Genomic DNA, 17,377 nt, shown 5'->3' on the forward strand with positions numbered 1-17,377 from the left:
AAAACATCTGTTAACTGGAGTCCAGCCTGTCGTCACCAAGCCACAAATGATGTTTTAATAGCATTACAAACCCAGATTTGTTTTCTAATTTTAGACTCACACACTTTTCTACTTCACGGACACAGAAATATCAAAGGAAAATATGGAGTCAAATGTGTTGGAAGTTAACAAAAAAAGGAATAAGAACTAAACTATATTACTATTAATAATAACATATGGAAGAATTTAAGATATTTAGTTAGTAAGTTAAAAAAAACTATACAGTTACAAAATAACATTATATATTATCTGAAAACATTGAGGAAAACAAGTTAAAAAATTTAATTAATTAATAATTTTTACTTATTTTAAATAAGTTATACAATCTTTCAGTTGTTACTTGACATAAACCTGTGTGTTGATCACAGCCTGTTCATTCCTTATTGATCACCAGCCTTGGGAAAACTGACTTAAACACATAATAACAAACTGAGGGAATTCAACCATCAAACCTTTCTCTCCTCGACCTTCGCCTGCACCGACTCCCATTTTTCCTTCAGGTTTTTCAGATCTTGCTCTGTGTTGCTGTCCGAACCTTCAGGTGTGATGACCTTAAGCTGCTGACCTTTGTTCAGCAGCTCCTGGTACAATTCCTCCTTTATCTCCAGAGCAGAGCAGAGTTCCTGAACAACAACAGATGGAGAGAATGAGAGACACTTCAGGGAGAATAAATAAATTAAATGAAAAAGAAGGTAAAAAGTCATGAAACTGCCTGACTATGGAGGTAAATGTTCTTTATAATTCATTAAAAAAAAGTTTTTTCAAAAAAGCACCTTTACTTTTTTAGTTCACTATTCATGTTATAACACCCGCAAAACTAAATCGCTTCAACCTTCACATTCCAGACACATGCATCAAGTGTCACAGTCAAAAGGGGTCACTGTTTCATTGCATGTGGGAGTGTCCACAAATAATTGGTATGGAAATCCGTTGTGGAAGTCAGTAGTAAAATTATTTGAAAATATGTACCACTAATCCTAAATAGTGTTTTTAAAATATTAGTAAGTAAGTAAGTAAGTATCCTGTCACCCTTATTTGTTCTCCCTTGTTCTAGCCCAATCTTGGAAAATTCCAAAGCCATGAGTCTCACAATGGATCAACGGATTGACTTTGTATGTGGCCCTTGAAAGAATATGTATATATTTTATAAAAATTGGAATTTATTTCATGATCTCCTTAATAGAAGCGGCATGTCAACTGAACTTTGGTCTGGGCAAAGCTGAACAGTCAGATTATTATTATTGGAATCTTTGGTTTTTAAATCCACCTCCATACATGGAATGAAGATATGTTGGATAAGAGATTCTATGACTTCAGCAACACTTTTGCTCCGTCACTTCATTTTCACACTTGAGATGAAACACAGACGGGGCCACAGCCTGCCGTCTGTACGGCCCTTCGTATTGTTAAACACATACCAGATGGGCATTAAGCTGCTCGCGGGCCGTGTCTGGTAAGCCTCCCACCGGCTTTGATGCCAACAGCTGACGCTCTGTGTCTTTCAGCCACTGCCGCATATCTTCCACCTCGCCATGGAAACCTTGAGCCTAGACACAATGAAAAAAGAGTTATAACAAAAGGTGTCACAAAGATTCATTATTCCTCTTGGAGGAGAAATTTCTGTGTTATTAATTTATCTGCTTAACACAAAAAATATGAAAGAAGAGCGAGACGGTTTAAAAACTGAAAATACAGTTAAACCAAGACAACTGAAAGTACAGGAAAAGACACAATCAAAAATCAGCCAATGAGGCAGTAATACTGCATCTGCTGTTAAAATCAGGAAGTTGATGATCAAACAAGAGCTGAGAGACGGATCAGGAACAAATAATGCTAAAAATAGTGCTATACAAAAACATAAAAATATCACTAAAATAAGATCAGTTAAAACACTAAGATAATACAATATCAAATAAAAACAGATACAAGTAGTTAAAGACACTAAGCTACTGGGATCATGCTTTGTTAAAGGCCAGGGAATAAAAGTTTTGAAGCGGTTTTAAAAATAGACAATCCAATAGATTTTACATGTATAAAAAAACAAAACATAAAATAGTCAGTTTTGAATGATTATGTTGGATTATTTTTAAGCTCTTGGGAGTGAATTTTGGGGTTAGAAATTGTTGTTATGTTGTTTCAATGTTATTTTTATTTTACATGTTACATTATTTTTTAAATTTCTATCTGACATTTTGTATGATACTCATTTATTGCAGAGCTTTATGGAACTAATAGATATTTGTTGTTGTTTTTAAATATATTTTTATTTAACATTCATTGTTTAAAAAAAATAAAAATAAAATGTCTAAAAATAAATGTAATCTTTCATTCCAAGGTAGGGTCGTGGGGGCAGCAGCCAGGAACAGACCCGAGATGGTGGTGGTCTGTCTATTTCTCTACCGCTTGAACCTGGGAACCTCGTTTTTCTCTTAGGTCACATGGGTCCCCATGGTCTCCGCTCAATTGGACATGACCATAACAAAAGAGATTGAAGCACATAATCATGAAGTATAACGATCACAAAGCTCTTAAATACCTGAAGCAAAGAACTTTCTAGTTGTTGCTTTCTCTGCTCAGTTTTCTCAAGGATGGATTTCCATCTCTGGTTGAGGTTCTCTAGCTTGTCCTGCAGACAAGATGCCTCCTCTCCTGCGCTGGACTGAACAAGATCATGACCGGCTTTCTTCACCGTCTCCACTGTCGACTTGTGAGCCAGAACATCCACTTGTAGAACCTGGTGGTCATAATGAAACCCCTCAGAGCTTGTCCCAACATTCGAACATCATTATTTTGGACTATTTACATGATGTTTAGCAAGTTGGATCTCGATGGCTTTGGGGTCTCCGGCTGTCTCCCGCTCCTCGTCCAGCATCTCCTCCGTGTGGCTCATCCAGGCCAAGAGCTCGTCTAATGCGTGCTGGAACTGGCCCAGAGCCAGCAGGCCGCCCTCCAGTTTGTGCTGGATTAATGACAGATTAATAATCCATTAGATATTCAATCACGTGCACAAACAGTTATTAATCCTCAAAACAACACGATTTATGTAGAAGTGGGTAAATGTGTGCATGAAACATGACATTGACTGTCAGAATGCTGAAAAGAGTCGCAACAAAATGTTTATTGAAAATAAATCCACATATGCGGAAAATAAATGTAATTTCAATTTCAATTAATAAAAAATATATATATATAATATATATATATATATATATATATAATACTGTTCATTTGTTATTTTTAACTTACTTATGTAATTAAATACTTGCAGTGCAATTAGATCTGTTGTTTGATTTTTTTAATACATAGTTTAATTCTAAATATATATATTTTTGGTATTCTGGACATGTGATCGTTGTCTAACCTGTCGGTTGATAATCTTTTCGTCCAGGTTCCCCCAGAGCATCTTGAGCTCCGACATGGGCTCCTGGATGGCGCAGCGGTCGCCTTCATCCGTCACCTTCTTGAGAAGAAGCCCTGACTGATGGTTCAGACGCTCCATCTCAATCTGCAACTGATACGCCTCACCTTTGAACTCCTGACGGAACGACACATGGAGAGAAAGACAATGACTTCCTGGCTGGTCATGTGACCAGTTTAAGAACACAAACATGGCTGCCATGACAGATACTGTTTTATTTATCTTTGTGTGTCTGTAACTTCCCACAGACACCAGTCAATCATTGTACCTTGAGTTCAACAATCTGCTGCTTGACAGTTTCCAGGTCTGTGCCCACAGGAGACATGGAATCCAGTTTGCTTTCCAGGATGTCCACCCAGTCGAACATGCCCTGCGCAGAAGATGTAATAAAGTATATAAGAATATAATAGTTGATTTTCTTTTTTCTTCTTTTGTTGTTTCAAAAGTGTTTGACACAGGGTTTGATATTCTAATTCAAATATTTGGTAGAATTTCACTAATTAAAATTGGAATTTTTTATGTTTGGTTTTAATTCTAATAATTCAAAAATATATTTTTTAAACTCAATATTATGACTGTCATACCATTTTTTTTATATTAAATGTAAAACTCTAGAAATTAAAAAAGTGTAGAAAATATATTCTAGAATTAGAATAACAAACTCTATGTGTAACATTTTTACATTTTGGAAATAGGTGATTTTTTTTCTTATTCAATTATTTAAAAAGCATCAAATACAACCTTTCCATACAAACATTGAATCAAATTATTAAATGTAACCTTATATATAAAAATAATTAAATTAGCTTATTTGAACAAATAATACAATACTTAAAAAAAACAAGAACATTTGAATATATAACAAAATGTTGTTAATAAAACAAAGTGATTGTTCAAGCACCTGCAGGCCGTCCTGGTACTGCACTGCAGCCTGCATGGCGTCCTCCAGCGTCTCTCCCCTCTCTTTCAGCGTCTTGTTCAAATATTCCCAAGCAGAGTTTACCTGGGAGAGTCACACAGGTGAGTTACAGAACCTTTGTGTGTGTGACACAGCTACAATGGAGCATGTTGGACAATGACTATGTCATTGTTCCAGGGATTTGTGTGTAACATTTTACCTCATCCAGGCTTTTCTTTATCACAGGTTTATCAGGTTCTCCGCAGGCGCCCATGAGCTCCGCCCCCTGGTTTTGTACCGCGACCAGCTCGTCCTGCAGGCCGTCCATGTCCTCCATAAACACCTGCAGATGGAAAAGTGTCACCTGATGGCTTCAAAAGATCTCAAGGTTCCTCCGAACCTCCACAAACTCCTGCTGCTGTTTGACCACCGAGGGGTCAACGCCTGGTTCCTCCAGGTCCCTCAGCACATCCTGGTTGTCTTTGATGGTGAGCATCAAAGCGTAGTGGTCGCACCAGAACTTATCGGCCAGGTCCATCACGTCCAGCAGCTTGGCCTCGCGCTCGTCCAGCAGGGCCTGGATGTCGCTCCAGAGGAAGACCATGTGTTCCAGTTTGTCTTGAACAGCTGAGAACAGACAGACGTCATTTAAAAAGACACTTTTATCTACATGACTAAACTTAAAACCGAACCTTTGGCCGAGACTTCCTTGTCTGCGCCTTCAGCTCGTGCGATCATCTCTTCTCCTCTCAGCTTCAACGTGTCATAGGAGGGTTGGAGTTTCTCCAGGTCGACAGAGAAGGATTTGTTCTCCGAGAGATGATCCCTGATCTTCTCCACTTCGGCTGAGATGGAAGGAGGCTGTCGGAGACGTGCCGCGATCCTTTCCAGGGACTCCAGCATCGGATCGATTTTGTCATGGAACTAAGGTGGAAGATAAAACGTTATTAGACAAGATATTTGCTGCTAAATATATATTTTTTTAGATAACTTTTTTCTACGTTATTTATACAGTACAGTCATTTTGATAGTTTTAGGTTCTTTTTTGTTTTTCTTATTTTTAAGAAAATGTTTTTTAAATGTATTAGCTGTATATTGTTTTTCATTGTTTAAGCGCTTTGTGGCTCTGGCGTAAAGGCGCTTTACAAATAACCATTACTTAATTAATTACTTACTAAAATAAATATTTAACTAGAGTATTCTGGTGCTTTTGGTCGTCATAATGAAGAATAATAGAAATTAATTTAATTTAACTTATTAACTTTTTGGTCAATTCAATATACAAATCACACATCTAATTACAATTGTATTGTATTTCATTTTATTTATTTAATGTTTTGAATTATCTAAATTTATTTAATTCATACTATACTTTTTTGGACTTATTCTCGTTATTTTTTTATGAATCTATCATCTGTGTTGCTGTGTGCTGGCTGGAAAAAAGATTTCCCGAAGGAGACATCCATCCATCCATCCATCCATCCATCCATCGAAGAAATAGTAAAAACAAAAAAACTGTCAAACTCTAAAACAACTTGTTGCAGAAAAAAACAGGAAACCTGCTGACTCAACATTAAGATGTATTTTAAACAATGTCATGTAATTTGATTTTTGTTGTTTTTATCTGAAGGTCAGTGCACGAAGATAATGCTGACGTTTAATCAGTCCGTGTTGCTAAATGCTTTTAGTTCAGGCTCACCTGCGTGGACTTGGACGTGGCCTCGTCTAGAGTTGCAGCTCTGGTCTTGACATCGGCCTTGAGTTGAGCGTACAGATGATCGGCAGACGTGTATTTCTCCCGGATGTGTTTCCCCTCCACTGGACTCAGCTCCACCAGCTGTGGGCCGGTCTTGTTCATCTTGTCGATGTGAGGCTTGTGTTCTGCGATCAGCTCTCTCATTTGCTGTGAATGAAACACGACGTTCAGAAATCTTGAAACAACTTTCCTGGACTGAGCTAGAGTCTCACTCACCCGGAGTTCTTCCTGCTGCTGCCTCAGAGTCTCGTACTCGATGGAGGGATGAGGCAGCTGGCTGAAGGCGATCAGAGTCTCCTGCAGCCATGGCGACAGCTCCTCAAAAGTCTCCCAGAACTGACTGGACAGTGATTGAGCTCTTTCCAGCTGCAGACAGCGCTCCGAGTTGAGCTGACTCACGGCGCCATATTTCTCCAAGAGCTGTTCCGTATTTTCCTGTAAACAAAGAAATTCAATGTATATCAGTGCCATCAGAATATTGAATTGTCGGATATCAATTTTGTATTGAAATATTGTTGTTTTTATTAATAATGTAATTGAATTATGTCTATATTGAAAGGTTGAATTCTTTATTTACCTTAAATGCGGCTCTCTCCTCCGGCTGTTTCGATTCCATCATGGCTTTTCCTGTTTTCACTATTTCATCAACAGCATCTTTGTGTCTCATGATGTCCATGGAGAACATCTGAAGAAATCCACAATTAGCAAAACAAATACAGTGAAAATATTATTACAAACAACTATAATTATTATTCACTATTATACAATTAAAGTCACTACAATTACTATTATTGTCAATATCAAGCATTATTATTGTCACTATGATGATGATGATTATTGTTGTCATTATTATCATTAATATTATTATCATTACTAATAAATCATATCATCATTGTTGCTTTGATTGTCATTGTATTATTATTATTATTAATACTGTCACAAATGTTATTCTTCTCTCATTATTTTTCTAATAGTTGTTTGAAATATTTTGCTCCATTTCAATGTAAATTGAATAAAGAATGGTTGTATGAGAACCTTCTGGGCCTGGAGTTGAGCTGTGGTTTGGTCCTGCTTCAGTCGAATCTCTCCCATCGACAGCAGCTTGTTTTCAGCGTCGGTCAGCCAGGCCAGCTCAGCATCTGCTGCCTGTTCAAACTGTGAGGAAACGCTTGTATTATATCCGTGTTAAGGTGAACACCTGATCTTAAGATGAGGCTCGTGCTCACCTGCTGAGACTTCAGCATGTCTGCAGTCGTCTGGTCGACTCGTCGACTCACAGAATCAAACAATGCTTGGTAGCGTTTGTTGTCTTCAGTCACCAGTTTGTCCAAATCTTCTCGGGTGTGCCATGGAATTAGATCCAAGATGGATCCACTCAACTCCTTAAGTTTGTCCACCAGAGGCTTTTTGTCTTTGGTCTCCTTCAGCAAGGCCTGTGGTTGATGGTGAGAAACCAAAAATCATTATTTCTGCTAATGTTCTCAATATTTCAGCTACTTTTATCTGCTAACCTTCTGTGCACTCTCAGCGTTAACAGGCTGGTCGCCCGCATGATCCTGGCTGGCCAGAGAACTGAGGCGAGCTTCAGCCTCGTCCAGCCAGACGTTCAACTCCTCATGTGCCTCGTGCAGCGTTGTGGAGAGACTTGAAACCTTCTCCAGGGTCTTTAACACTTGGTGACTCATCGAGCTGATGTCAGCGTATTTTGTTTTGATTCCGTCCAGTTTTCCTTGGATGGCAACGACTTCGTCGCCTGTGAAACAAATTTTTTGATTCAAACATTCGTTAAAAACTATTCTATGCTTTAAAATATTACAATTTACAAAAAAAGTTTCAACATTTAATTAAATATTCTAATGACACTGATATACGTACAAATAGATGATATGCTATAAGAGAAATATATCTAGAATATATATTTGCAAGTCTGAGTCTTAAGATGTGTAGTTTCTTTGTGTGTAACCAAGTCGTAAAAGGAGCACGTGCCTGTCGTTTGCTTCAGAAGCTCCATCCCGTTGCTAATGGCCTGGTCCACGTTCTTCTTCTTCATCTCGATGTCACTCTGTAGAGTCTAAGCCAAATCAAAGCAAGTTAGACGACAAACAAGCGCTTCGTTGTTGAGTAAGAGATGTCACAGTCGCTGATGGAAAAAACATAAATGAGCCTGAGGAGGAGACTGTACCCGCTGCTGAGCCACTTGTGTCTCAAGAACGTCTAATCTGAAGTCCTCAGCCGACACGCCGTGCAGTCTGCTGTGCACCTCGTTCAGCCAGTTCATGAGGGCCACCTCGTCTTCTCCGAAGAGCCGCGCGTTGGCCCGAGCCTGTCGCAGCAGCTCGGCGCGCCGGCGGCAGCGCTCCTGCAGCTCTAAGTGACCTGCCTGAGCCACGTCCAGCTTGAACTGGACCAGGTCTTTGTCGTCGACCGAGCTGACGCTTTTCAGAATCTGACCCAAACTGACGGCCTGTAACAGGTCTTTGCTGTGATTCATAACCTCCTCCACTAAGGTCTGATGGCGGATGATGAACAACAAAAGGAAAAAAATGGAAAAGAAAATAATCAAATGAATGAAATGAAACTGAAGCAACATAAATTAGGAGATATAGCAGTTTCATCAGGATATTAAATAGTTGAATTCAATCATTGGAATCTTTAAATAATTCAATTTTTCTATTATATCCATAAATATTTTGTCATTTAAAAGTTAAATTTGGTTTTATGGAATTTTTTTTACAAAAAGAGTTTTATATTTTTCACAATAATTCAACAATAAATGTTCTAAATCTAATATATTTGTATTTTTATGCTTTTAAATTCAATATAAAATGTTGGTATAATATTGTCACCACAAAATACCAAAGGACTACAGAGTATTATGATAATTTGCGTATCCCATGATTGGCTGAAAGTTTGATAAAGTAAATAAACCAACATTTTTATATTGAATTAAAAAAGCCTATGAATTAAAACATATTTAATTTCAAAAATGTATGTTTCAAATATTGGAATTTTCATATCAAACTCTATGTGCACAAACAAATTAACTGATTTAGAAAAAAAAAATGTAACTCAATTATGAAAAAAATACATTTTTAATTCTTATAAAACAGTATTTCTGATTTTTTAGTTATAGGAATTATAATATTAAACTCCATGAGTAAAAAAAAAAATCTAAATCCTTACTATTCAAAAGAAACAAGTTAAACCTCAGTATAGAAATGATATCATTCAATTAATAAAACATAACATTATTATTGATGCTTAAAACAACAACATTTGAATAAAAAAAAACATTTAAACATTTGAAATGATAATTCAACCATTAAATGTTCTGATGTCACTGATATACTTCCATACAAAAACTTGAAAGAAAATATGAGTGACAATGAAACAAAAGTAACAAAACAAGAGTGAATGAATTACCTTATGTTGACAGATCTGATCCTCTAGCCTGGACGTCTCTGTGCCGATTGGTTCTGAGTTGGAAAGATGTTTCTCTGTTGCTACCAGCCACTCACTTAAAGGCTCCAGTGTCTCATGGAACTGCTGGCTGACAACCAAGATGCTCTCCAGCTGCTTTTGCCTTTTTTACAAACAATTATATTCATCAGGATTGTGTTTTTCTCATTCTAAGACACACATGTATATTATTATTACCTAATAGTTTTGAGTGTATATTCTGCATAATGCCATTTCAATTATAAATAGATTTCTTAAATCTACAAGTATCCCTTATATATATACCCGGTATCAGGTCGAGGGGGCAGCAGCTGGAAAAAAATGGAAGAATTTTTACAGGGGCACTTCCTTAAAAGGTGCCCAAGCAATCTCAAATAAGTATCTATCTATTGTTTCCCTTCCATTGAGTCATTCTTTTATATGAATGTGCATCTTGATCAGTTGTTAATATGTTTATTGTACAGTTTTCAATCGTAAAACTGTTTGACAAAAGTTTGATGGAAGTTTTGTGCAAGTTTTTTGAGTGAAAAGTAAAGTTGCTTTGATTAAAGAATAAATTAATAATTAATAAATTAATAAAAACAGATACATTTTCGATTGAAGCTTTTTTAATTTTGAAAAACTGAAATACAAAAGTCCTTTCGATTATATGGTCCAAACACCTGAACACTTGGATTTATCAAAGAAATATGTTTTTATTTGTGTTAAAAACTTTTCTTATTTAAATAATTGATACAGCTTTATTTTTAGATTAAAGTTGCTTTTCATTGATCGATTTCTTTTTGCTATTGTAGCACACTTTTTTAATAGAAGCAACTTTTTTGATCGAATAAAGAAAAAAAACTAACTTTGCACCTTTGTCCTACATTTATGGTTTACAATGCATTAATCATTATAAATTATAAGTTTTCAACCTTTTTTTTAATTTATTTAAATTATATATTTTTTTAAAGCTTTCTTTTTTATTGAAGCAACGTTTTCTGATTGATTGATAAAGAAACAAACCTACTTGCACATACATAATATAAATATACTATATGAATAAAGTTTTCTGACAAAACATAAAGCCTCAGATGATACATACCTGTTGTCCGCCTGCTTCAGTAAATCGTCCCACCTCTGCCCGAGGCCTTCAATCTGTCTTGCAACCTTCTCCTTCTCCATGGATTCACCCAGTTCAGCGACCGTCACTCCCTCCTTCTTTATCAGCTCCACCGTGGATTTACGCTCGTCCAGCAGTCGCTGCAGCAGCTTTGAAAAGCAGACAAAGAAGAAGAGTTACCGCCTGATGTTAACAAGCCCCAGGATGTGTAGGGAGTGGAGAACACTAAATCACATTAAGTCTTTAAACATCCTTTAAAAACCAGGCTTTGTTCACAACACTTGTGCCTCAGAACAAGATCAACATTGGAAGCTCATGTATCGGCTTACTTTTTGTTCTTGTATTTGTGCTTTGACCACTTTGAACTCCGCGGAGGGAGGTTTCTGATTGGCCACCAGCTCCTCCGTGTCCGTCAACCAGCTGAGGAGAGACTCCAGAGCGTCCTGGAACCTCCCACAATGCAACAGGGCTTGGTGCAGCTGGGCCGAGCGCTCAGAGATCTGCAGACCACAAGGCAAATATAGACGTCACCTGTTGAGAGCCGACGACTCCCCAGTTACTCGTCAACAGAAGACAAATAAAGGAAGGATGAGTCACTGTTGCGTGAGTATCACTCGACTCAACAACAAATGGAAACAAAATGTATATTTAGTTGGAGAAAATGATATCTTAGTAGATAACAACCACACCTACTATTGGTTCAACATGTATGGAAGTATATCAGTGTTATCAGAATATTAAATTGTTGACTTTAACATTTAAAATAGTGTCACCAGACAATACCAGAAGGGTAAAAGGTTAATCCAACTTTCAGCCAATCATGTGACGAGCAGACGACCATGAGATGACATAGAAACCATAGCCTGTCAATTCATCATGACATCATTATAATATGTTTGCATTTTAAATTAATGGTATTTTCTTTTTGCTGGAATTTTTTCTTAAAAGTTGGAGCGATGGACTCTGTGCCCGATTAGTTTAGTCTGGTGAGATGGGACTATGATACGACCATTTTAATATTGAATTCAAAATGCTTAATTATTTGAATAAGAATAGCAAAATGTGTTAAAGAAAATCTAAATAAAATAATTCAAATTTTCCACATTTGAAATGTTAAATTCAACCATACCATATTTTTAATGACAGTTTGTACCGACCTTTTTATTGAGAGTGTTCCACCTTGAGTTGACATCTTCAAGATCCTCCTCCAGTTTTTGACTCCTGGAGCCTTTGACAGCGTTCTGGATCAGACCTTGACTAAGAGAGTTGAGGTCTTGCAGCTGCAAGTGCAACGGATCAATCTCCTCCTTTTGGAAAGCCTACGAGTAAAAACATCATTAGAACGATTAAAGAGACCAAAGACTTTGTTCTCACCAAACCATCACAGAAAAAAAGATAATGAATGGATTCTCATGTCCCTTTTTAGCACCATGCTAAAATAGAAAGTGATTTTTTTTTGTGTTCTGTTGTTTAATCTTGATTCAGGATCGTCTAATTTATTTATATTATATTTATATAATTTGTATGGCTGTGTCCAGCTCTAGCAAAATGATAAAACACAACATTCTTTAATATTCAAAATAAAAAGTTGCATCGATCAAAAAAAGAAGCCTTAATAAAAAGAAAGTTGCTTCAATCGATTAAAAGAAATTCAATTTTTAAAAAGGTTTACATTTTTTTTTTTATTAAAATAGATTTGTTTCCTATTTTTCAATAACAAAATAGGTTTCAATTAAATAAATGTATTTGGTTAAATTTTTTAAAAACGACTTAAAACTTAAATTAAAAACGTTTTTCAATTAAATAGACGTCTTTAGGGAGTGAATAAAAAAGACAATGTCCTACGCAGGATAAGGCAAAACACAAAAAAAATGACTTTAATCAAAGGAAATAGTTTACTAAACTTTATACTATCCTCAACCTACCTTCCACAAAAATCCTTTCATAACACATAAAAGTGATACATCACTGTTCAGTCAACTGCCTACACAGGCATGTAGCATGCTAGCATTTTAGCTTCTGCTCCATACAAACTAAAACTATAGACTTGTTTACATTTTTTCAGAACAGTTCCTCGTGGGGATTCACACGAGTGACGTTACAGACGAGCAGTGTGGAGGTATGTGGATGTTTATAAGTTGGTCTTTTTGGACGAGTTGGGCCCCATTCACGACCATCACACTGACATTAATCTTTGGCTATAACTTAAAAAAGGAACAAGTTACTTTGAAAATAATCCCGACCCTTAGTTGAAAATCTCTAGCTGAGAAAATATATAAATATATTTATAATAATGATTTAATTTTAATAAAAGGAACGTTGAGTGAAACTGACAGTTTAACTGGGATCTAGATAATCAGTTCTCCAGACAGTCTCTTGAGCAAAACCTCAATCGTGCGCCATTAAATATAAAAGACCAACATCCAGTGAGCAACCACCCTCAAGATATCAAGCATCTTGTAAAGCTCAGGGTTCTTCACCTGTGCGGACGAATACTTCTGTGAGGTCGCATCAGGACACAACGCATTCAGTATGGAGGCGATCTCGTTCTGTCCTGCCTGGTGCAACTCCTGCAAACTCTTGGGCAAACAGGCCTCCACTGACTGCAGAAACTCTTCCAGCTCCTCCATGTCAATGATGGAGACTCCCTGTGGAGCCAGGCAGTGTCTTGTTTGCTGCTGGTGATCGACGGGTAAAGTTACAGAGTTCCCGTACGTCTCAGGCTGCGTCACCACCACACTCACCAGCTCGTAGTCATCCTGAGCTGACGCATCCTCGAACAACTCGGCCGTGGACAGCTCATCGTAATCAGGCAAAGTCCTGGAACGCCAGCCTTCGTTTCTGCTTCTAAACGCAGAATTTGGGTGCGAAAAACCTGCCGAGTATTTCAAGCCTCTTTTGTCAAAGTTGTCCTTTTCATCACAGTCCTGCAGTAGGATTCCACTGTGGTAAATAGAGAGTTTGTCCCGGTCAGGCGTAGGAGGGAATTCGCCCTGGCCAGAGCTGAGAGATCGAATTGTTTTCAGGTCTCCTGACATGTGCATCGCCTCCGATGAGGACAGACTTCTAGTACCCGTTCCTGATCTCTTGTAGGGCCGGATAGCAAAGCGATCCCGATCCACCGTTGGGCTATAAAGACCCGAGTCCTCTTCCGATGTCAAAGAGCTGCTTTTGCCTCCCTTCCCATTGATCAACCCCGGTCTGTCCACGCTCCCGGTGCACAATATCCCACTGCGACTGGCGTACTCGGCCAGGTTTGTGGGTGCAAAGTTCCGCCACGACCTTCGATGCTTCTCTCCACCTTGCAGTCGGGATTTAGGCAACACAACGTCCGTCGCTCTGATGGTTTCCCCGTTGAACTTGAGTCCATCAAAAACAGCACGTTCGTCCAGTACTGTGGATTTCCGGGCTCTGTGCTCAAAGGAACTGGAGGGAGAGATGACTCCATTCCCACAGAGGCTGCTGAGGTCTAAGGTGCGGTGGGTGTACGGGAGGCTGCCGGTGAAATGCCGAGAGGACAGGCTGCCTTTGGAGCCGGCGTCTATCTGCTCGTTGAGCAGGACGGTGTCGTAGATGGACCTCTGGGGGACGTAGCAGTCGTCGATATTCAGGTCCTCCTCCTCCCCCTTCCCGACGCAGGACGGGTTCTGTCTGAGGCAGTCGGGTCTACTCAGAGGTTTTCCCATGTCTAAGGATTCACCGTCAAGATGAGTAGTACTGTGATAGTACAAAGATGCTTTGAGGTGTATGTTGCAAACATTTAAGAGACAACTTTTGACAACTTTGTGCAAAATAGAGCTTCTGACAAAAGCAACTACATCAAATATAAGGTGCCTTTCATGATCGGACTCATTCAAATTGCCAACACTTATCCCACAAAAAGGTTCCTTGGGGCTGTTCCAAAAACTTGTCTTCTGATTCAAAGTGCTTCCCTGTCACGGTCCCGCATCATCCGAGCCAGCCAAAGAAACATGTCCAAAGAAATATCCAAAGTATCCACAAGATAATCTGATCGGCTTCTCAACGGTTCTGGGCAGTTTCCGAAGAGAGCTGGTTCTCCGGGATAAACACGACAGCCTGGCCTTCCTCTCCCATCGCTCTCCTCGTAGTGACAGACACCCTCCTGGTAGCTCCAAGCCCCGCCCCCGCTCATTATTCAGACAACATCTGCCACAAGTCCATTTGTGCTCTGAGCTGCTCTAGCACATGTTGATTGGTGGACTCATGACCCCTTTATTCTCCCTTATGTGAGCATGTGACTTCACATCCAAGCCTTCTTTTGCATACAATCCCTCTCTCTCTCTCTTCCTTATTTCCATAAAGCAAGGGAGAGGGAGAGGCGTTCCCCGGCCAAAGAAAAAACTCACCCCTGACATCACAGTCACTGAAATAGATGCATTTCCCTTTTTTTTCTTTGACTCCTTGTGTTTTCCCTGTAGGTGGATGCTGTGGATCCCGTTGATATTCCTAATTACAATGGAATGCTGAGGGAGGCACAAAGCTCAGGTAATTTAACACCAACAACTCTGCCAAGAGCATGAAGGGACTTTTTCTATGCCAGAAGTTGACAGGGACGTATTTTGGTTCAAACAAAAGCAGCTCCTTTTTAGCCGGGCAACGAGAGAAACAAGTTTTTATATTTGTGAGAAGATAATATTTCTTCAAAGTCAAACACCTTGATTGGTAATGACAAAATTAACCAATGAGGAATACTATACAACAATATATATCACCCATAAATGCTCACATGACAGTAATTTATGACCACGTGACATATTAAATGTTAATATGATACATAAGTAAACTAATAAATAAACAAAATAACATGAATTTCAGAGTAAGGTAATATTGTGTTCAGTCAAATAGAACATTTCTTCTTTCTTCTCTTTGATTCTTTAAATGTTTAAAATATCTTGTTTGACCAATTGCAAATGCTTTGAATACAGTTTAAAATTGTTTGGTGACAGTTTTAAATGGTTTAATTATAGATGGAACTAGTTTGATTATAGTAGAACATTATTTACAGAAAAAATGGGTTTAAATGTTATTCACAATTTTGTTTTATAGTTTATTTAGCAGCTATAAGTATTATAGTTCATAATTTTGTTCATTATAGTTGTAAATTATTTGATTACACTAGATGGAAACAAACAAACAAAAATAAAAAAAGTAACTTTAACTTGCTGCATGACTCACATTGCTGGGTGAATATTCAGAAAGATACTAGAATACTTCTTAACATATTGTGACAAAGATGTTCACATAATCACTGATGAAAAGTTTCTTGTGTTCTCCTGCCAACAGCAATATAAAAATGAACATGTTGATTGGAATCAAGTGGGCATTAAAATGTAACTTCTTCCTTTGATTGTCTAAATCAAAAGCTCCATTCAGAGATTGACAGAATCAAAGCCAGGCGTGTACTGCCAGTCGGCTATTTGTGGTCCTAGATCGCACTTTATGGATCAATCCGTCATCATTTTCTTCATTTGTAACACAACTCCACTTGTTATAAAATAAAGTCCCTAGAAATGTGACTTTCAGATTTAAATAGAAATGTATGAAGGGAAAAAGTTTTGATACTAATATTGATGCTATTTACAAACATGACTGAGACACAGTTCATGTCAAAAATAACCTTTTTTTAACCTCGGCCATGGAGGTTAAACCCACACTTTTTCTACCAAGTTAAAAACAACCATGTCAGTCCATGTATGACTCAGGAGTTAGAAATTCCCTTTCTGGAAAAACATGAGGGACTGATGTCATGTCTGAAGTTTGATACCGTCAAGGTGAGTCACAGTTCCCCCCCTCAGAGTGATTTGTGTCGACACACACCTCCAGGTCACACTCGTACAAATCTAACATTTAAAAAAAACTACTGTAAACCAATGAAGTCAGTGTCTTTCACAGCTTGACCTAAAATGGTAATAGAACACGAAAGACACCGTCCTACTCTGCATTTCCTCTCACTGGCTGCCAAAAAAACCCACTTACCTACAGTAACATGAGCTCTTGTCAACATTAAAAAAAGAAGTGATAAAATCTTATGAAGTGTGCCTGGCATGGCAACAAAAACTTTTGTTTTTTTTATCCCACTGCTGATGTTTTCATACTTGAAAATGAGTCAAAGCTGAAGAACATTTATTCATTTTCTAAAACCGATTCCCTTATTGGGTTGGTGTGGTTGTTGCCTATCCCAGCTACTCAGGGTGAGAGGCAGGGGACACTAACACATCGATAAAGAAACACAACCACACACAAACTTACGCCAACAGAAATTTAGAGTCCCAATAAACCTCTGCATGTTTTTGCACTGTGGGAGGAAACGCGAGTAACTGGAGTCAACCCACACAAATACAAAGAGAAAATACAAACTCCAAAATAAATATTTACTCAAAACTCTCCTAATTAAGTACTTTATTATTGAGGTATAATTGTCTCTTTATTATTTTTGATCAAGTAAAAGCTGCTTCAATCAAAAAAAGTTGCTTTTATCAGATAAAATACATTTCTGTTAAAAAAAAGAGTTGCTTTTTAACTTCAAATGTGTTTTCACTTCGGTAAAAAAGACAAAGATTGAACATTTTTGGGATTTATTAATTAATACAAAAATACTTCCCATCCATAATATGGCCCAAAAACAAAAAAAGAGGATTACTTCAGTTAAAAAGTGTAAAAGATATTGTTAAATATGGTTGATAT

General features: G+C 37.8%; 1 protein-coding gene across 2 annotated transcripts in view; it reads right to left on the reverse strand.

The window, feature by feature from the left end:
• The window catches only part of dst (dystonin), a 120,787-nt gene that overhangs the window by 18,971 nt on the left and 84,439 nt on the right, over positions 1–17,377 (reverse strand). For both annotated transcript variants that reach the window (XM_087802230.1, XM_087802229.1), the window contains 22 exons: positions 11,830–11,991; positions 11,002–11,172; positions 10,655–10,821; positions 9,535–9,694; positions 8,294–8,620; positions 8,098–8,182; positions 7,623–7,864; positions 7,338–7,544; positions 7,147–7,266; positions 6,689–6,796; positions 6,328–6,546; positions 6,055–6,258; positions 5,048–5,279; positions 4,756–4,982; positions 4,576–4,698; positions 4,359–4,460; positions 3,726–3,827; positions 3,401–3,574; positions 2,843–2,998; positions 2,576–2,773; positions 1,458–1,586; positions 492–662 (listed from right to left, as the gene is read on the reverse strand). In XM_087802230.1, the coding sequence (XP_087658356.1) occupies positions 492–662; positions 1,458–1,586; positions 2,576–2,773; positions 2,843–2,998; positions 3,401–3,574; positions 3,726–3,827; positions 4,359–4,460; positions 4,576–4,698; positions 4,756–4,982; positions 5,048–5,279; positions 6,055–6,258; positions 6,328–6,546; positions 6,689–6,796; positions 7,147–7,266; positions 7,338–7,544; positions 7,623–7,864; positions 8,098–8,182; positions 8,294–8,620; positions 9,535–9,694; positions 10,655–10,821; positions 11,002–11,172; positions 11,830–11,991 (3,786 nt within the window). The remainder of the gene's footprint in view (positions 1–491; positions 663–1,457; positions 1,587–2,575; positions 2,774–2,842; positions 2,999–3,400; positions 3,575–3,725; positions 3,828–4,358; positions 4,461–4,575; positions 4,699–4,755; positions 4,983–5,047; positions 5,280–6,054; positions 6,259–6,327; positions 6,547–6,688; positions 6,797–7,146; positions 7,267–7,337; positions 7,545–7,622; positions 7,865–8,097; positions 8,183–8,293; positions 8,621–9,534; positions 9,695–10,654; positions 10,822–11,001; positions 11,173–11,829; positions 11,992–17,377) is intronic.

The sequence above is a fragment of the Callionymus lyra genome, chromosome 11, assembly GCF_982586985.1.
Source record: "Callionymus lyra chromosome 11, fCalLyr1.hap1.1, whole genome shotgun sequence".
Classification (NCBI taxonomy): Eukaryota; Metazoa; Chordata; class Actinopteri; order Syngnathiformes; family Callionymidae; genus Callionymus; species Callionymus lyra.